Here is a 17,781-nt window from a genome sequence, read left to right as displayed (position 1 = left end):
GCCCAGCAGCCAACCTGGAGCCTGGAGCAGCATTCCGGTCAGAGCAACTGCCTGGTGCTGACGCAGGCAGGGACACCCGCAGGGAAGGGCTGGGCCCCCATCCCGGGGCCCTGGCTCAGAGGGGGCTCTGACATACGTGGAAGAGAACATTCCTTATAGGAAGGGCCCAGACCACTGGCTTGTGTGACCTTCCCACAACCCTTGGAGGCCGATGGTGCACTTCTCTTCTTTCAGATGGAAACTGAGGCACAGAGGCCAAGCGACCTGCCCCGCTCACACAACTAAGTAGGGGGCTGGATGCTGGACATGACCTGGGCATGTCTCCCACCCACCCTCTTCTGCTTGTCTGCACACCACCTTGCAGAGGCTTCCTTTGGTATGCCCTCCAACCCCCACCTCCCAGAGGGCTGGGGGCCTGCTGTGGGGCTGGGCAGGTGGGGTCAATCACATCTCGGCATCCTAGCAAGCACAAGAGCCAAAGGGTGAGCAGAGGCACCAGGTCCTCCACACCCAGCCTTGCCTCCCACCCTTGAGAACATTCCCAGACCCTGGTCTGCAGGCCACAGGCCCATGGGAGACCCTGCATCTTTCCCATACAGTGTAGCCAGTCCCCAGCTGAATGTCCCTAATCCGTCCACAGAGGAAGCAGCTCTCCAAGGCCGGGTGGAGCCGGTGGGAAAGAACATGGAATGTGCCGGAACAAGCCACCCCATCCATCACTGTCCCTGTCTGCCTGTGGTTCCCAGCCCGCCCTGCCTGGCTGAGAACTGGCCAAAGCCCAGAGCTTCCAGCCCTGGGGTTCTAGAACCTTCTGCTTGTCTCAAGTCTGCAATACTGCTGGAAATAACAAGCCGCTGCTTTGATCATTAGGGTCTGATTTCTGCTTATAGCACATATGACCCTCACAGAGGCCGTAGGAAAGTAAAAAGGTTAGATGCCCCAGGCCCTTGGCATGGGCATAGGCAGGTACTGCCCATAGGTAACAGAGCCAGAGCCATGACTGAGTCCTGATCACCTGCCAATCCTTGACCTGAGCCCTTCACACGAACCACCTCAGCTCCACCCCACAACAAGCCCATGAGCTGGGCAGATGAGGAAAGTGGCCTTAAACACAGGCCATCTGGCCCCAGAGGCCACTCTGTTAGTCATTGAGACTGGGCAAGGCCCTCTCTGCTCCTGGGCCTGCTGTCCCGGGATGGATGTGGCCCCAGCCAGACCCCTGTCCTGGAGTGATGCACAGGCACGGGTTCCCGGGACGATGGAAAGGCCAGCCTCAGGAGCAGGGGAGCTGGGCTGCCAGGGCCAGGGCTCCAGGAATGCCATGCAGGGCCTGCGCCTCTGTCAGGGTGGGACGTAGGAGGACCTTGGGCACGCCACCCCAGTCTCAGGGTGTGCATCTGTGTGCTGAGAAATGCACTGAGTGCTGAGTGTGCATGGCGAGCTCACAGCTCTGGGGGTGCCAGGCCAGGAGGAGACCTACATCCGTGGTGGAGCCTGACCTGCTCCTGTCCCTCACACGGATGGGGCACCTTCCTTACAGGGAGGGTGCAGACGAGCAGGAGGAGGACGGACCACCCCTTCAAGGTCATCTCGCCCAGACCAGCATCACAGTGGGTTCCACCACTGGCCAGATGGGGAGCCCGTCTCCACTGTCTCCCGGGAGCTGAGGGCTCCACACAGGGTAAGGTGCAGTGTGGGAGCTGGGCCCGTCCCTGATGTCCCAGCTTTTGCCTGTGGCCAGGCGGTGGGCCAATATTATAAAACTCCAGGCAAGGTAAACTCATGCACTTGGCTCTCCTAGGAACCCAAGGGGCAAGCCGGCCCTTCTAAGACATTTCCTAAGACTGGTACCAAATGGCTCCCTGATCCTGAGCCAGGAGCCTGAGAGCACTCCTGGGGTCCCCTGTGCCTGACCTATCCCTTCTCCTGTCCCATCTCCCACACTCCCTCCCTTATGCAAGTCTCCTCAGCTGTACCTTGCCTCAGGGCCTTTGCACTGGCTGTTCCCTCTGCCAGGGATTCCTTCCCCCAGATTTCATTATGGTCTGCTCACATCCTCTGCATATTTACTCAGAGGCAACTTTTTCTCTTGGTGAGACTGAGTGCCTGAAACACTGCTGGGCACACAGGAGGTGCTCAATTACAACCAAGGAGGCATTGTTCACTGACAGCAGCCTCCCTAGGGTTATGGGGTCCCTTTCAGTGGATGTGAGTCCTGACCTCTGCCGCACCTGCCCCAATGTGGTTGGCCAGAGATGGGAGAGGACTCCTCCCCGCTGGAAGGTCTGGGCAGGGCAGCAGCTGGCTGGTGTCAGGAATAGCCCGTGGGTGCCTGAGGGGAGCACACAGCTGCCGGGCCCTGACACGAAACATCCTGCTCAGGCTGGACAGCTCCAGAAGGAAGAGCAGTGAGCTGTCCCCTGCAGACCTGCCTGGCCACCCACTGGGGCAGCCCAACCCTGAGGCAGAGGCATATGCACCTGTTGGAAGCATCTCCTCCGTCCGTCCAGGGTTGCTGGGTCTTCCAGCATCCTGAACCTCCCCACACACCAGCCCTTGATGGAGACGCCACTGTCATCTTGCTTTGCTCACGAGGACATGGAGACTGAGTCACACAGGAGGGAGATGCCCCTGGGGACCTCCAGGGTCCAGCCTAACATGGCTTCTACTCCCTTCTTCCTTCCCCTTTGGGCCCAAACTGCTGGGTGACATGGGGGGTGACCCACAGTCCTGTCCACTCTGCCTGCATAGCCTCGGCCCCGTCCTCCCAGTCCCCACCACCCCTTCCCAGGCATCTCCTCTGGTCCAGATGGGCAGCACTGCTCACTGCTGCTCACTGAAAAGACTCAATGAGGCTACAGAGCTCGGACCCTCCTGCCCCCTTAAGACCACACTGTGACAGGCCCTGAGAGGAGCTAAACCAGACTCACACAGGAGCTAAACCACTGGGATGGGATGCACATGATGGGGAAACCATGTGGAGGCATATGGTGAGGCAACGGGTGCTGCAGGCACCCCTCAAAGGCAGGACCCACCGAAGGGCGCCCTGGAGACAGACGGGGATGCCCATCCACCACATCTGAGCACAGGACGCTGGCCAGGGGATGGCCACCAGGCCTGTGGCGTCCTCTGTGGACCTCTGTAAGGTCAGAGCAGCGACGCTTGGTGTGTGAGCACCCTCCTGAGTGCTCAGCGCCCCCCCCCCCCCCGGGCTCTGTATCTGCGAAAGAAAGAGATTTGCAGGGAGGGAGAGGCAGGGACTGCAGGGCTGCCTGGGATGGTCCCCACACAGAAGGTCCCCACCACAGACTCAGAGACACCCCCCTGGAGGCCACTGAGCTGGGTGCAGGGCCTGGGCCAAGGGAGATCCACAGGCAAAGTGCCCAGGTGTGGGGTGCAGAGAGGAGGGGCCCCCAGGCCTCTGCAATCCTGTCCCGCTGCACCCCTCCTCCCCATATCCACCCCATGAGGGCCTGGCCTGGCCCTGGAGCGCTCTCAGAGGCCTCCCTGACTGGGAGCACACTTCCTGGGGTGGCTGGGGGCTGGGGCTCTTCTGCAGCCTCCCACTGGCATGTGTGGGATAAACAGGAAAAATGAGGCGTAAGTCCCTAAGAAGAGATGCATTCAGAGGGTCTGCGACCCACAACAGACATGGGTCAGCAGGCTGGGGAAGAGATAAAGGGGCTTGGGGGACTGCCTGCATTCTGGGTGGACTCAGAACCATGGGTGACCCTTGGTGCCCAGACGGGTGGGTCTGACCAGGAGGCTGAGTCCCCTCCTAAGGCCAATGTCAGAGGGAAGGCTTGTCTTTGATCCCCAGCAAAGCGACACAGGTTTTCGGCCCTAATGAGTCCCAGGCGCTTCCCACATGTGTTTCTCATCACAGCCTGCGCCGCCCCGTAATAATATAAAAGTACAAGGATTACTGCTTTCCCTCCGTTGGTCGGCTGGGCCGCCCACCCCCGAGAGTGCTCCCGCCGCATCCATCCAGGGCTTCCCGCCCACCCTCTGGGCCTTGGCTCTGGCCGTGAACCCCACCCTCCACCACCACCCTTCCCTTCTCAGTGCTGAGCTCCTCAACTGCCTGTCCCAGGGGCCCCGTGACCCCCTGACCCCGGCTTGTGGGGCTGGTGGCCAAAGTCACAGGTCCCCACAGCAATAAAGCTGGGCTGGGAGTCAGTACACGGGGTTTCTCATCCCGCTCTGCAAACAAGTGTGAGCTCGGGAAAACCACCCAGTACACCTCTGAGCCTTGGCTTACCCCTTGGTAAAATGGGGCCCGGAGCGCCCGCTTCTGGGGTGGGGGTGGGCTTCACACACAGTGGCTAGCCCGCTGTGGCTCCTGCTGCCCCAGGGTGGGGCCCTGCTTGGCCCCCTACTCCTGTCTCCTGGTGGGAATATCTGTGGCTTCTCTAACCTGGGCCCTGGGAGGCAGGGAGGGCAGAGCCAGCACCCACAGAGACCTCCCAGCACCCACGAATGTGGCCTGTGCTTGGCAAGCAGTGTCCTGCTGAAGATGGACACACGGGGCCCCGGAGGAGGGGCCTGTCCTGCAACATCACACACCTGCACAGCCTTGATTTCAAGCTGCCTCCCTTCTGCCAAGAGCTGTTTACGCTCCAGGCTCTGAAACCCTCTGTCATTCAACTCCTCCTGCGAAAGCCATGAGGGACAATGTCGCTTGCTCTAGGTCACACAGCCATCACCCATCACACAGGGGTGACAGTGGGCCTCATCCCAGACACACCTGGCCTGCCTGTTGCCTGCCAGCCACTCTGGAAAGCATAGCATATTTACACTACAGATGACCTTGGGCTCAAGAACTGGGGAGACAGACGACTGTCCTCTTCTTATTCCAGGCCCTGATGGAGGGGGGCAGGCAGATGGGGCCTCCCCTGGTGCCTCCCACACTCTGGCTCCACCCTGCTTCCTCCCTCCTGTCCAGCATGCCTGTCGTGCTGCAGGGCCTTTGCACCTGATAGAACGCTCCCCCAGAACTTCCCAGGACTGTCTCCTTCTTATTAGTCAGGTTGGTTTCAGATGTCCCTTGTCAAAGAAGCCTTCCTGACACTTAAGCCAGATCTGCCCCACCCTGCGCTGTCCGCTACCTCACCCTACATTATTGTCCTTGGAGCACTTGTCTGCACCTGCAATCACCACCTGTGCTGGTTCTCATGTTCACGGTCTGTCTCCCCGATGACACGGGTCTTATCTTTCGGTGCACTGCTAATCCCCAGACAGAGCCCAGCACAATGCCAGACACTGGGCAGGTCTGCAGCAGACCTCTGAAGGTTTGCCGACTGGCCCGTGAGAAAATGCTGGCATCCCCACCTGCTCTCCTGCTGCCCTGGGTCCCATCCTCTTCATGTGTGCAAGCTCAGCTCCCTGCGGCAGGACAGCACCTGGGCAGGGCCTGGAGGGGTCTTACCCTGCGGCTCCCTGTATGTCCATGGGAAGAATCTGACGACAGGGGGCTGTTTGGAGCCCATCCCGCAGCAAGAAGCACGGTTGTGGTATCTGAGACCCCCTCCACCTGTGAGGTGGACGCTTCACAAAAGGGCCTCAATGCTTTACCCTCCCTGGCCCACACCCCTTGCAGGGTGACAGCAGCTCTTCCCATCTACTCAACATGGAGTAGATATCCCCGCCCTGCCTCCAGGCTGACCCTGGGACTCACTCTGGATGCGGTGGAAGCGATGTCAGCCAACTCTGAGCCTGGATACGAGAAGCATCAGCTGCACTTATTCTCCTGCTCAGCCAGCCTGCTGGAGGATGGGAATGTGCGGGCAGAGTGGGCCCAGCCGAGTCTCCAAACACACCAGAGGCCCAGCCACATTCAGCAGAGCTGCTGACCACAGACCCAAAAGCAAGCCCAGTGGGACCAGAACTGCCCACCTACAGAACTCTGAGCCAAATAATGGTGGTTACTTTAGCAGTGAGGTTTTGGGGTGGTTTATTACACAATAATAACTAGCTGATACACGTGGGTATTTAGAACCACAACACACGGGAGCTGGAAGGGACCTCAGGGGTTAGTCGATCAGATCACACAGATGGCAAATGTCAGTTGAGTCTGAGACTCCTGCCTCTGCTCCTCACTCCTCCTGTGGCAGCTTCTCTGCCTGGACAGGCACCCCTACCTGTGCTCTAAGGAAACTGTCAGAGACGCACACAGTTATCTATTAGAATGTACATCACTGTGTTGTTTATAAGAGTGAAAACAGGAGACAAGTAAGATGACCCCAGTTGAAGGCTGGCTAAGGATATTCTCCGGTTGACACAAAAATACTATGCAGCCTTAGGAATCATGCTATAGGTATGTCTGCTTTAGCAACTGTTTTTCAGCATCTACCAGCTTGCATCACACACCCCACCACACAGCAATCTCTCTGCTGGGTGCACACATGGGTGCATCAGCAGCAAGGAGCAGGAATATTCATCCGCCATTTTGTCAAAGGCCCAAATTGGAAGCCGTCCAAACATCCATCAAGAATTGAAGGGGGAAATGGCTTATGGGATCCGATACAGCAAGGGAAAAAACCACCACATACAGCCACGTGCACCAACACAGACAAACCTCACATGTGTACAGCTGAGCCGATGACGCCAGACCCCAAGCAGCACATGCCACGCAATTCCACTTCTACAAAGTGCAGAAACAGGCCAGGTGGTGCTAGACTCATACTGAGTCAGGAGTGACCAAGTGGGGCCCAGGGCCTGGGGCCCAGGACCAGGGGCAGGTCAGCCAACGTTTGTTATCCGGCATGCTGTGAGAGTTCAAGCTGTGGATTTCCATGTGTGGTACTTACGTGCCCACTGGCTAGCAAAAATGGGGCCCTGGAACACTATCTAGTGATATGGAAAAGCGATCCACACAGATCAAGAGGTGATAAGCACATGCAATTCTATCTTGAAAGCAAACTCATGCACAGAAAAATGACCAGACACGGAAGTAACTGGCTCCTGGGTGGAAAGCGGCTCAGAACCAGCATGTTCCTGGCCTCTGTTCTCAAGAAGAGTCTGGGATTTCGGTTGCACCACACAGCCCACAGCTCCCACCGACTGCAGATGCCCCAAACAAGTGGAATAGGTGAGACTGTCTCGGACCCAAGTTCCGCTGACAGTCTGTAACCCAGTCTTCACAGCATCCCAGCGTTAAGCAAATGGTTAAAAGGCAGGGGAGGGTGGAGAGCTCAAAGCTGCTGGAATGAAAACCTTCCATGCTCTCCAAAGGGCTGCAAACACGATCCAGATGCCGGGCCTGCTCGCCCTGCCTGCCGCTGGCGCACAAAGGAAGCACATTCCTCGCCCAGCTGCTGGGGCTGTGTCGCCAAGAGCGGTTCCCTAAGAGCTGAGGGGGAGGCACCCTGCCATCTGGCCGCCTGCAGGGGGGAGAGGCAGAGAAGGAAGGGGTGCCCTCCTTGCCCAGCACTAGTCCTGAAGCTCTGGGAGTCCCCTCCCATCCCCCCATGCACGCTGCCACCAAGGGGAAGTGGCCCATCTGCATACTGAATGTGACTGGACTATGACAATGAATGTGGTAGCATGGCTGCTGGAGTGAAAGAGTATATATAGAAAGAGTGAGTGAGTGGGAGGTGGATGGGCAGACAGGTAAATGGATGGATGGATGGATGGGTAGATGGGCAGGTGGATGGACAGGTAGATGGATGGGTGGATGGGTAGATGGACAGGTTGATGGATGGATGGGTGGGTGGACAAGTAGATGGATGGGTGGATGGATGGGTGAGTACATGCATGGGTGGGTAGAGATGGTGCTGTGACTTCAGTGTGATGGAGATGATCCCTTTCCAGGACATTCACAGATAGTGGGACAGTCACACACAGATCTGTGCAGTAGTGGGAAGAGCCCAGCTCTGGGGTTGGACAGGTGGAGTTCGGCTCAGGGCCTCATCCCTTGGGTGGCCTTCAAGCCTCCTCACTCTCTGAGCTTCAGCCTCCTCATCCATGCTCTGGGGCGGGGGAGAGGGGGCAATGTTCTGACCATTAAACAAGTGCCCATTAAGTGAGTGCCCCACAGCTGCTCCACTCAGACACACACACCTGGCTAGGACAGAATGGGGAGGGGACTGGGGACCCCAGGAGTGGGAAAGTCAGTGAAGCCTGAGATATGAACAGGAGAGTCCAGTACTAGGTTTTTATCCCAGGAAGGGCTGAGACAGAGCACTTGGCAGGGTGCCAGTATAGGCAGTCTGTGGGATGTGACCCCAAGAAAAATTGCAAAGCACACCTGGCATATTTTAAGGGTAATCTAACATATACTCAAAAGATCTCTAAAAGCAATCAGAAAGTGCCCCTGGGGAGAGGGGGGGCAAGCTTTCCTTCTGTGCTAGCCACCACCCCTTTAAACTGTGCCCTCGATTTATTTTTCCACTGCCTGCTACCCACCAGCACTACCCCTCCCACCATGAAGGAGACAGTGATGATGAGGAACAGGAACATAATCACAACCCATCACGTAAGTTAATACGCAGCATTACTATAGATTACTTATTGAGGAGGAAGGATTGATGAAATCCAGGGAATTCATGGGTCCAGGCTGCCCTGGAGGTGACGGATCAGGTGGGTAGTGCCACCAACAGCCCTGGGGACATCCAGGGCTGGGGTGTCCAGTGTCAGGGCAGCTTCTAGGCAGAGGTGATGGCTATAGGATCTGCACACCTGGAGAAAGGCGCAGGGACGGAAGGAAGGGCAGCTGCACAAGCGGCCACCAAGCGCTGCGCCTGTGTCCACGTGGGGAGTGGGCGGGAAGGCGGAACAGAAGGTCTAGCCAGTCTGCGGAGGGTCTGGAAAACCCAGCCAAGCAGTGAGGATTCTCCTTTGTGGGCCATGAGGCACCTGGAAGGCTTAGTTGATCCCCAAAGCATTTTCGTTGTTTAAAAAATGTGCAAATTGGCTGCATATCACCTTGAAGTCTTCAGAGGAAACCTGCCAAAAATTTAAAATAATAATGCTGCCCATATGAATGATAAATAGTAATTAGGGCCTGGCACTGTATCTAGCCCCCAGCCACAGAACAGCCACCCTCGTTCATGTACGACCTACATGGACCTGCCACATGCACATGAGAGACACAGATGCGGACGGGGGTGAGGCACCCAGATCACGGCGACCTCTCTGAACCCCATATTCTCCCCTGAGGGGGGCACAGATACAATTCCCCACCGATAGCACCTGAGGGGCCCCGGGAGACACCGTGCAAGCAAACCCTCGAAAAGGCGTCAGAAAGAACTGCCCAGGTCGGGACAGGGAGTGAGGAGGCAAGCGGGCCAGCCATTCTCCAGGTTGGCTCCGATGTTCCCTCCCTCCTGGCGCAAGGAAGACCTGCCAGCAGCTGCGTCCGAGCAGTGCTAAGAGTCTGCTGTCACGGGGTTGCCTTGATGCCCACTGCAGGGAGCCCCTGTTTGTGCAGGACCTAGGAGGGGGCAGACCTGAGGCTTCTCAGCCCCACCCAGAGGCATGTGCACATCCAGGGCCCTCAAGACACACCACCCCGGGGGCAGCAGCCCCAGGGCTACAGGGCGTCCTACCCCTGATGTCACAGGCTGGTCCTCTGGCCTTCATGGGAGCCTGGGGGCTGCTGGCAGAGTTCATACCTCCCCTGGCAGAGCACTTGGGAAGGCAGGACACAGCCCTGCAGGGGACGCATCACAGCTCACAGGGCCTGGGGCCTCACTGCCTTCACTTCCCAGATGCTCTGAAAGGGTCAGGTCCTCACCCCAGGTCACACAACGCTGGAGCAGGGCTTGAGTTCCCTGCTCACCTCCTCAGATCTCCAAGCTGTGGTTGATTTTATGATTTAACCCTCATCATGCAGGAGAGGCCTAGAGGCAGGGTGGCCTCATACCACCTCCAGGAGGGAGGGAACCCCTGCCTGTCTTGGGGTGGTTGCTGGTCATACTCTTTGGGCACCTTGAGCTGGGAGCTCTGGGACTTTGTCTTTCCAGGGCCTTCTTCTTGGTAGACTCTGGAACATTCCATCTTCTTGCTGTAGGAACTGTCAAAATGTCCCACAGATTCCAGTCCTAGGTCACCTGGAAGGCACAGCTCAGCCTCCCTCAATGCAGGTGGGGCCGACAGGCTCAGGGAGTCTGTTTGCAAGTCCTGTTTCCAGTGTGTTTGTGGCCAACCTGAGGCCCGGCTTTCCCACCTGCTCACAAGACCCCACTGTCCACACTACTTGCAGAGGAGTCAGCCTCGTGCCTGGGTACACCTGCACCGGGTGTCAGATGGGCTGTTGTGGGCAGGTAGGGAGACCCTTTTCCCCCACAATGCTCCACCAGCAAGGACCCATGCCCACCCCTCCCCACCTCTCTCCTCCCCTCCTGGCCAACCAGCAGCCTCTGTGGACAGTCCTTGTGGATTCCTCCAGATATTTTCGTGTAAACGTGGAATGCAAACCTGGGCACCCACAAGTCCTACTGTTCCACCACCAGGTTTTCTCAGCTGGGGTCTCACATCTTTTCCAGTGACGAGCCGGAGGCTGCATTCAGTCTGCAGGGCCTCGGCCTGCTCACCTGGACACCTGCACCCTGGGGATAATTAACTCTTCCGCGGGGAGGTAACAGGGGATCCAAGCAAAAACAAGCACCAAGTTTGCCATAGCCAACAGGCATACAGTAAGTGCCAACTTAGGACCAACCTATCCACAGGCAACTCCCTGAACACTTGCTCCCTTGAAGGCGCTCCTTTGGAGCTCTCCATGTGCACTGGCTCATCTGTCATGCCCCCGATCCTGAGAGCAGGAGGACTGGGCAGGTCAGGCCCTGGGCCGCTGTTCCCCGCCCCCACCCCAGCACATGTGGAGCCCATGACGCATTCCCTTCTTCACTGAGAGCTCCTGTGACTATGGAAGGTTCTAGAGCTGTGTGTGCATGATGGCCATTGTGAGCAAGGTGGCCACGTAACCAGGAGCCGAATCTGTGCTTTCACTTCGTGTTACTCAGCGTGGTGCACGGCACAACGCACCGCCCGGCAGCCAAACCACAGGTGCAAAGAGAGGCCCTCCTCTCCCTACCCAGAGGGTGCCACACCTGCCTGCCCACCTTGTGCCCGGATGGGGTCCCCTGCTCCCCAGGGCCACCTAGGGAGGCGCCACTGGACTGGGGTCCCTATGACCTGGGAACAACACCTCCTTTCTCTGAATTTAAAGAAAACAGCCTCCTCTGGAAGCAAACCTTTTAAACAGATGTTTCCTCTTGGCAGGCCTCCTGTGCCTCCCCCGCCAGGCCTCCCGGGAGGCGGGGCCTGCTCAGCTCTCACACCGAGGCACAGGGGAGGCCAAGTGATTTCAATTCTTTTTAGGAAGGGGGAGGAAAATATTTTTAAAAATGTGTTTTACAAGCCTGGCTTTGCCATTGTTTATGTAAACAGGTAAATTGTTTCCTGCCTCAATTAAAAACATCTGCCACATAAATGAATACCAATTAACTCATCCTGTTTTTAATTACTCTGTTAATTACACGCAGGCAGCAGAAAGGACGGCTGGGAGTAGGGGAAGCCGAGTGCGGTCCCTCCCCCAGCTTGGCAAGGATCCGGAATGTGTCTGGCTCCTGGTGGATGAGGGTGGCAGGGAGGTGCTGGCACGGCGCCAGCAGGGATTCCCCGATCTCGGGCTGCTGAGTGGACACCTCTTCCCAGGGCCCCCTGGGCCACAGCAAGGAAGGTGGAGTCCCCTCCTGCATGCCCTCCTGCCCTCTGCAGCCCCGTGACTCTGCCCCGTCACTGGAGAGGAAGGAGGGGTCTTCCTGCCGCCTCCTCCCATCTCGGCCCCATGTTGCGGAGGAGGGAGGCAGCCAGAGGGATGGAGGCCTGGATCTGCCCCAGGAAGGCCTGTCTGGGGGATCGGAGTCCCCCGGCAGGCAGGCACTGCTAGGAAATGATACGGAACTAGCTGCTGCTTAAGGACAACTTGTCTTCTGCCTGCCTTGCTGGACCGGAGCCCGGCGCCTGGAGCTTGCTCAGCTGCCTCTTGGGGAGCACCGCCCCGACCCTTGCCGGCTCTTCCTACCCACCCTCCTCCACAGCCTCCACTGCAGTTTGCAACCACCCAGCCACTTCCACCTGCACCATTGTTCAGCCCAGTGTGTACAGGAGGTGCTCAGGGACACGCGCTGAAGACACATGACATAGCAGAGACTCAGGAGGGCACATGCAAGGTCCTGTGGCTCGCACTTGTGGGGAGGATTTAGACCTAGGACTGCACTGCGGCCTATGTCCCAGCAGCCACACTCTGCTCTCTCCCTCCTGGGGCATCCCAGGGTCCCCTTCCACCCAGACAGTACACCCCACCCCCATAGATGCCTGTGGGTGTCGATCGTTGGCCCCACCCTTTCCCCAGATTTTCTGGTTTGTAGATGCGATGTGGTCAGAGCTGGCTGGCTCTCGGAGCCCATCCAGGCTGAGGGGCCCATAGGTCTCCACCTGTCTGCCATGTCCAGCCAGGTGCTGGGCACCAGGGCCGCTCACGAGAAGGAGAAAGAGGCTGTCAGCTTGGTCAACTCAAAGAGAAGAGGGCTGCGATCCATTAGCCATGTCTCCCTGGGCATCAGCGTGGACAGGGATTGATTAGTCAGGTCTGCCCTGGACATTGGTATGGCCAGCGTGGGTCAGCGCTCTGTGTATTGGCACATGAGGGTCCAGTCTACCCCTCATGCCACAGGTGAGAAGTCTGATGCTCAGTGTTCTAGAACATTATCCCTACCCTATTATGTGTGGGTTTCTACTCAGGGAGCTGCCTGCACTGGGGGCAATCTCTGGGGGGGTCAGCAATACACAAATGGGCAGGCCAGAGCCTTCTCGATGCCCTCCCCAGGCAAATTCCTTCCAGAGCTGGGTCCCAGCTTGCAGCCCTCAGACACTGGCGACAAGCCACTGCCTGGAATCCTGTCCAGCCGCGGGGAGAGGACAAGGAACAGCCAGTGCTAAGTGCAATCCTTCCCACAGCCTGTGGGGTTGTTCTGTTATTTAATAAACATAAAGAAAACTTAAAACGTGTTTCTCTTTCTAGAGCACAGAGAAGTTAAGTAACTGCCCAAAGCACACAGCTAAGAAGGACAGAGCTGGGGTTACAGCCCCCACCTGATTCCTCCAAAAATCCCAGGTCTCAGCAGCTTGACCAACATGGTGGGGAGGCCTACAGGAGCCTTACAGCACGCCCTGGACTCGCAGCAGCTGGGGAGGGGGTGGGTCTGAAGTCCAGGGTGTGCCCACCTCCTGGCCTCGGCTGTGCACACGTCCCTTGGCTGGGCACAGCTTCAGCATTTCCTGAGAAGTAGAGGGTGCCTGCCTCTGCTTCGCAGCATGGGCTTGAGGATGCTGGACTCTCTTACATGTCTATTGCTTCCTGCCTGCCTCCCCTTCCAGGCAGGCCACCAGGCTGACTTCTTGTGTGTTGTCTTGTGGTTTCCTGAGCCACTGAGGGCCGAGACCCCATTTCTCAGGACCCGCTCAGCATGCTGTCTGGGGTATTTGCACCCTCAGACTTCGGCCCGGGGTGAAGGTCTCCTTCAGATATCCTGCCACAGGCATTTCCTTCTCATACCCGCCAGCCATCCTAAGGATCTGGGCTGTTGCTCTGGGGCCTTCTAAGCAATGGGAGCAATAAAGTGCCTCTGGTAGTGGTGAAGTCATGTGGGGGCAGGGGGCTCCCTCTAGCTTGTGGGGCGGCCACTGGGTCCCAACAAGGGGAGTCCCACTTTCAAGCACAGAGGCCTGCTCACTTGCATGAAGCCTGAGCCTGTCTCCACGCCCCGTGGCTCTCTGAGGGGCAGCCAGGAAGCATCCATCTCTGAGGGCTGTCCCTTGCAGGTGGTCCAGACGCGGTGTCCTTAGCCCCTCGTGGGGATGAGCCCAGAGACCCACTAGTTGTGGCTTCACATGGAGACGGCCTCAGGAAGAGACCCTCGGTTCTGGCAGCATGCCCACACCAGGGTCTGAGGACAAAGGGGCGATGTAGGGGTACAGGTGCAGGGACCCCTGAGAGGCCGTATGGTCATGCCCAGGGTTTAACCCCAGGATCTCCAGGCTGAGACTTAGCCTGTGTGGAAGAATGCATTCGGGGAGGCTGGCCCTCCTCAAACCTAAAGGAGGGGCTTCTCTGGCCCCATGACACAATCCTGTCCCAAGCACAGAATCGCACTGTCCATATCCCACGAGTCACACAGGCAGCGGGTGCACGCTCCTTACAAGAGGGACAGTCTGGGAAAACTGCAAGCCACGGTCAGTGGGCACTCATTGTGGCCAAACCACGGGTTCGGCGTCCGTGCCCTCACTGGCACCCCAGTGGAAGTGCCGGGCCACTGCCAAGGGCCACCAAGAGGGCAGGAGCCAGGCGCAGGGTTCACAGTCCTCTGGCTGTCAGGCCGTGTCCACCGTGGGCACAGGGTCTGTTTCCGGCCCGGGCCCTCCTGCAGCCTTGGGAAGGCGCCAGGCGGGCAGATGGGCTGGTGCTGCTGCAGCCGAGCTGGCGGCTGTGCGGGGGAGGTGAGACAGGAGCCGCCCCCGCCTCCCTCCCAAGTGGGAACCTTCTGGATGTTTTGACTCTCATTCCACCAAATGGTGTCACAGAACCTTGAGGGGATCTGGAGTAGGTTCCTGCTGAGTCAAAGCAGACCTTGGGGGATTTTCTGCAGGGGTGGCTTCTGCGGCTGCGGGGGTACCAGGCTCCTGGGGAAGCTGGGGACACACTCGAGGCTGCACTAGGGACTCAGAGGCTCCCCTGAGGCCTATGCGCTGGGCGGGGCCCGTGGAGCTCCCCCGTGGCACATGCACTGTCCGGCGGCACATCCGTCAGTGGGAGTCAGAGCTGGCTTGGAGTCCTGGGGCCACCGCACCTTGTCTCTGTGAGCCCTCCGCCAGCCAGGCCGAAGCACACACTTGTGGTAGCATGACAATGTCCACGGCCACTTCCCTTAACTAGACCAGGGTCCCGGCCTCCAGAAGGCCCACTGCCCCACCCTCAGGGGCTGGGGGAGGGTCCCCAGTGTCGATTGGACCCCCACCCCTTCTGTGGAATGGGAATCATCACTGTGCTGGCAGGCTGCTGTGAGGGCTGCTCAGCTAGAGCCGACCTGAAGCCCCAACCCACGGGCATGAGTGACCACTCGGCTCAGGGTTATTCAGGCTCACACAGACTCCCCTCTGACATGGAGCCAGACTGACTCCTCCCTCCACCAGCCCTGCAGGTCTGCTGGCTCTCAGGACATCAGTTCAGGGACAAGCCACCTGCCCTGTGCATCTTCCAGCTGCGCGCGGGCACTGGGCCAAGCCCTGAGAAGTGTCTTGAGGCAGAGGCTCACTGTGCATCACGACAGGACGGGTGGCCTGTGGTCAGCCAAAGGCTTTCTTTAGGTAGGACTGGTGGGCCTGGTCCCGGGTGCCCTGTGGGGCCTCCCCACAGCTGCCTCACAGAGGGCTCTGGTTTGACCTGAAGGTCCCGCTGGGCCCTGCAGCTGAGGCAGGAGGCCTGCAGGCCTGGTAAGTACAGCTCCCTGTGGGGATCTTCTTCGGGAGCAAGGTGACTGCTGTGGCGTGGCCACGAGGGTGGGCACCGAGGCCATGGGACCTCGAGGCCAGCTCAGGCATGTGCATGCTCACAGGAAACATGCTTGTTCTCACGCTACGATATCAATGCCACCTCAGAATGGCCAAAGCTCTCCATGACCCCAGGGTGGCTCCCATGCTCTCCCTGTCCCCCTCCCTCGCACAGCCCCACCCACAGGTCCCCCAGGGCTGGTCCTCACGTGTGCTGGGCATGCTCCTGCTACAGGGCCTTTGTGTGGCTGTGTCCTAGGTCAGTCCCCTTGCTGGCCACAGCTGAATGCCCCCTGACCAGAGAAGCCTGGCCTGACCTGGACAGCATCTCCATCCAGCCCAAGGCCCTCCCTGGGACCCCTGGAGGAGAGAACATCTGTCATCTCCTTCATTTCTTGTCTGTCTCTCTCCAGAAACCAGCAGCCCTGCAAGGGCAGTGTCTCTCTGCCTGACTCGGGACCAGTGCCCAACACACAGTAGGCGCTCAATCGTTACTCATCAAAAGAACGAACAAGCACCACCTGACCCTGACGCTCTGACTGATGATGCATCCCAGCTCTACCACTTGGCTCCATGCTGCCAGGCAGCCGTGACCACTGTGGTCAGTTTCCTGGGTATGCATGACTGGGGGCCCCTGGAACCAGCATGCCAAGCCTGTGGTGGGAGGTCAGGGCAGGAAGGGGGGAGGAGGATTTCTGTGGCATAGGAGAGCTCCCTGTCTTCCGATTTGGAGAAAAGGGGAGGAGTTAACTGTGCACTCTGGCCAGGACCTGGGTGTTCACATTCTGCTCTGTTTCCACATGGGCTGGGTGAGCTGAGGGTCTGCCAGTGCTTCTGCAGGGACCTCCCCACCTGCCTCCTGCCCTGCATGGGGACAGCAGCTGCCCAAAGACCTGGGCTCCATGGAAGGCTGAGAAGAGAAGTACCTTCTCTCGGGGTCTCCCAGGGGGAGGGTCTCAGCTGGGGAGGCTGGGAGCACAGGGAGCCAGGAGTGACATCCGCTGCCTTTACCCCATCCTCCCCAGCCCCAGTCCCCTCTGCCCACACCACATGGGCTCCTTGTGCATCAGTCCTGGGTGATCAGATGGAGGGGCTCCAGGGAGGTGCTCCTAGCACAACCCCCTGGCCAGGCCTTCTATGTGGAGAGCCCCAACTGCCAAGGCCACTGGCCAAGGCCTTGGGTGCCACAAGGCAGAAACACAGCATCTTTCCCAGGCCCTGTCCAGACTCCTGACCCAAGGGCCCCAGAGCACACAGGTGGGTGTTCTGCTGCCCTGAGTTTGGAACAGTCTGTTTGCACCAATCGGCGTTGGATAACTTCTCTGCGAGCTCCTGTGTGAGCTCCCAGCCCCTGCTCCATCCATCCATCACCTGGTGGCAGGGATGTGCCTTCTCCTGCTTCTGAGCTGCTTGCTGCTCCAGTGCAAGGATGGCATGAGCGAGCCCTGAGTACTAGCACCGTGGGGGGGTTCAGTGAGGACACATGCCCGGGGCTGACCCCTAGCCACCTCCCTCTGCGGCCTCACAGCCCTAGTCCCAACTGGAAAGCAGAGATCTGGGGTTGAGGAAACGGTGGAGGCAGATATGGCGGTGACAGTGTGCGGGCCAAGAGGCCACCCTGTTCAAACAGCCCCCTCCCCAGCCCACCAAGGGTGTCCTGACCAGCCATGACCCTGGGGTCAGCAAGGGGGACGGCTGGTACAGGGCAGATGGTCCCCAGGTCTCCAGGGCCTCTACTGTACTGGGTGCTTGTCTGGGCTCTGGGGCGGCAGGAAGGGGTACAGGATCCTGCCCCCCCCCCCGCAGAACAGAGCCCACGGAGGGGTGGGGGGAGCAGGGCACCGTGGGGAACAGGGCAGGGGCGGGGCACTCACCCAGGAGAGAACTGAGGCTGACCTGCAGAAGGGGAAAGTGAGAGCCATGCAGGTGTGGGGCAGAGGCCCTGGGTGAGTGCACACTCAGTGTGGTTGGGAAACAGTGAGGAAGGGGGAGCAGAAGGAACAATTCAGGGGGTGTGGCTGTGTAGTGGCTGCAACTGCCTGGCTTTTAAGGGGACCCCGAGCTGCCTTCCAAGGAGGCTGGGGGCAGAGCTGTTTGCTGCAGGTGCTGGGGATGCAATGACCGCGTGAGGAACCACACCATGGTGTGGTCACCAGGCGCTGCCATCTCTGGATTGTAGCAGGATCTCGTGACACAGCACAGGGAAGCCTGGGCCCATCAGCAAGCGGC

General features: G+C 58.8%; 1 protein-coding gene across 6 annotated transcripts in view; it reads right to left on the bottom strand.

Moving 5' to 3' along the window:
* The window catches only part of CBFA2T3 (CBFA2/RUNX1 partner transcriptional co-repressor 3), a 91,607-nt gene that overhangs the window by 31,309 nt on the left and 42,517 nt on the right, over positions 1-17,781 (bottom strand). For 2 of the 6 annotated variants that reach the window (XM_035715833.2, XM_035715834.2), the window contains exons 1-2: positions 10,661-10,790; positions 8,680-8,946 (exon numbers count right to left, since the gene is read on the bottom strand). The exons of 3 other annotated variants lie outside the window; for them this stretch is intronic. In XM_035715833.2, the coding sequence (XP_035571726.1) occupies positions 8,680-8,920 (241 nt within the window). In that variant the 5' untranslated portion in view covers positions 8,921-8,946; positions 10,661-10,790. Of the gene's footprint in view, positions 1-5,677; positions 5,814-8,679; positions 8,947-10,660; positions 10,791-17,781 lie in introns of those variants that run through there. One more of the 6 variants, XM_025427105.3, reaches the window with a different exon arrangement.

The sequence above is a fragment of the Canis lupus genome, chromosome 5 (assembly GCF_003254725.2).
Source record: "Canis lupus dingo isolate Sandy chromosome 5, ASM325472v2, whole genome shotgun sequence".
In the NCBI taxonomy this organism is placed as follows: domain Eukaryota; kingdom Metazoa; phylum Chordata; class Mammalia; order Carnivora; family Canidae; genus Canis; species Canis lupus.
This window is presented reverse-complemented; position numbering and strand designations above follow the sequence as displayed.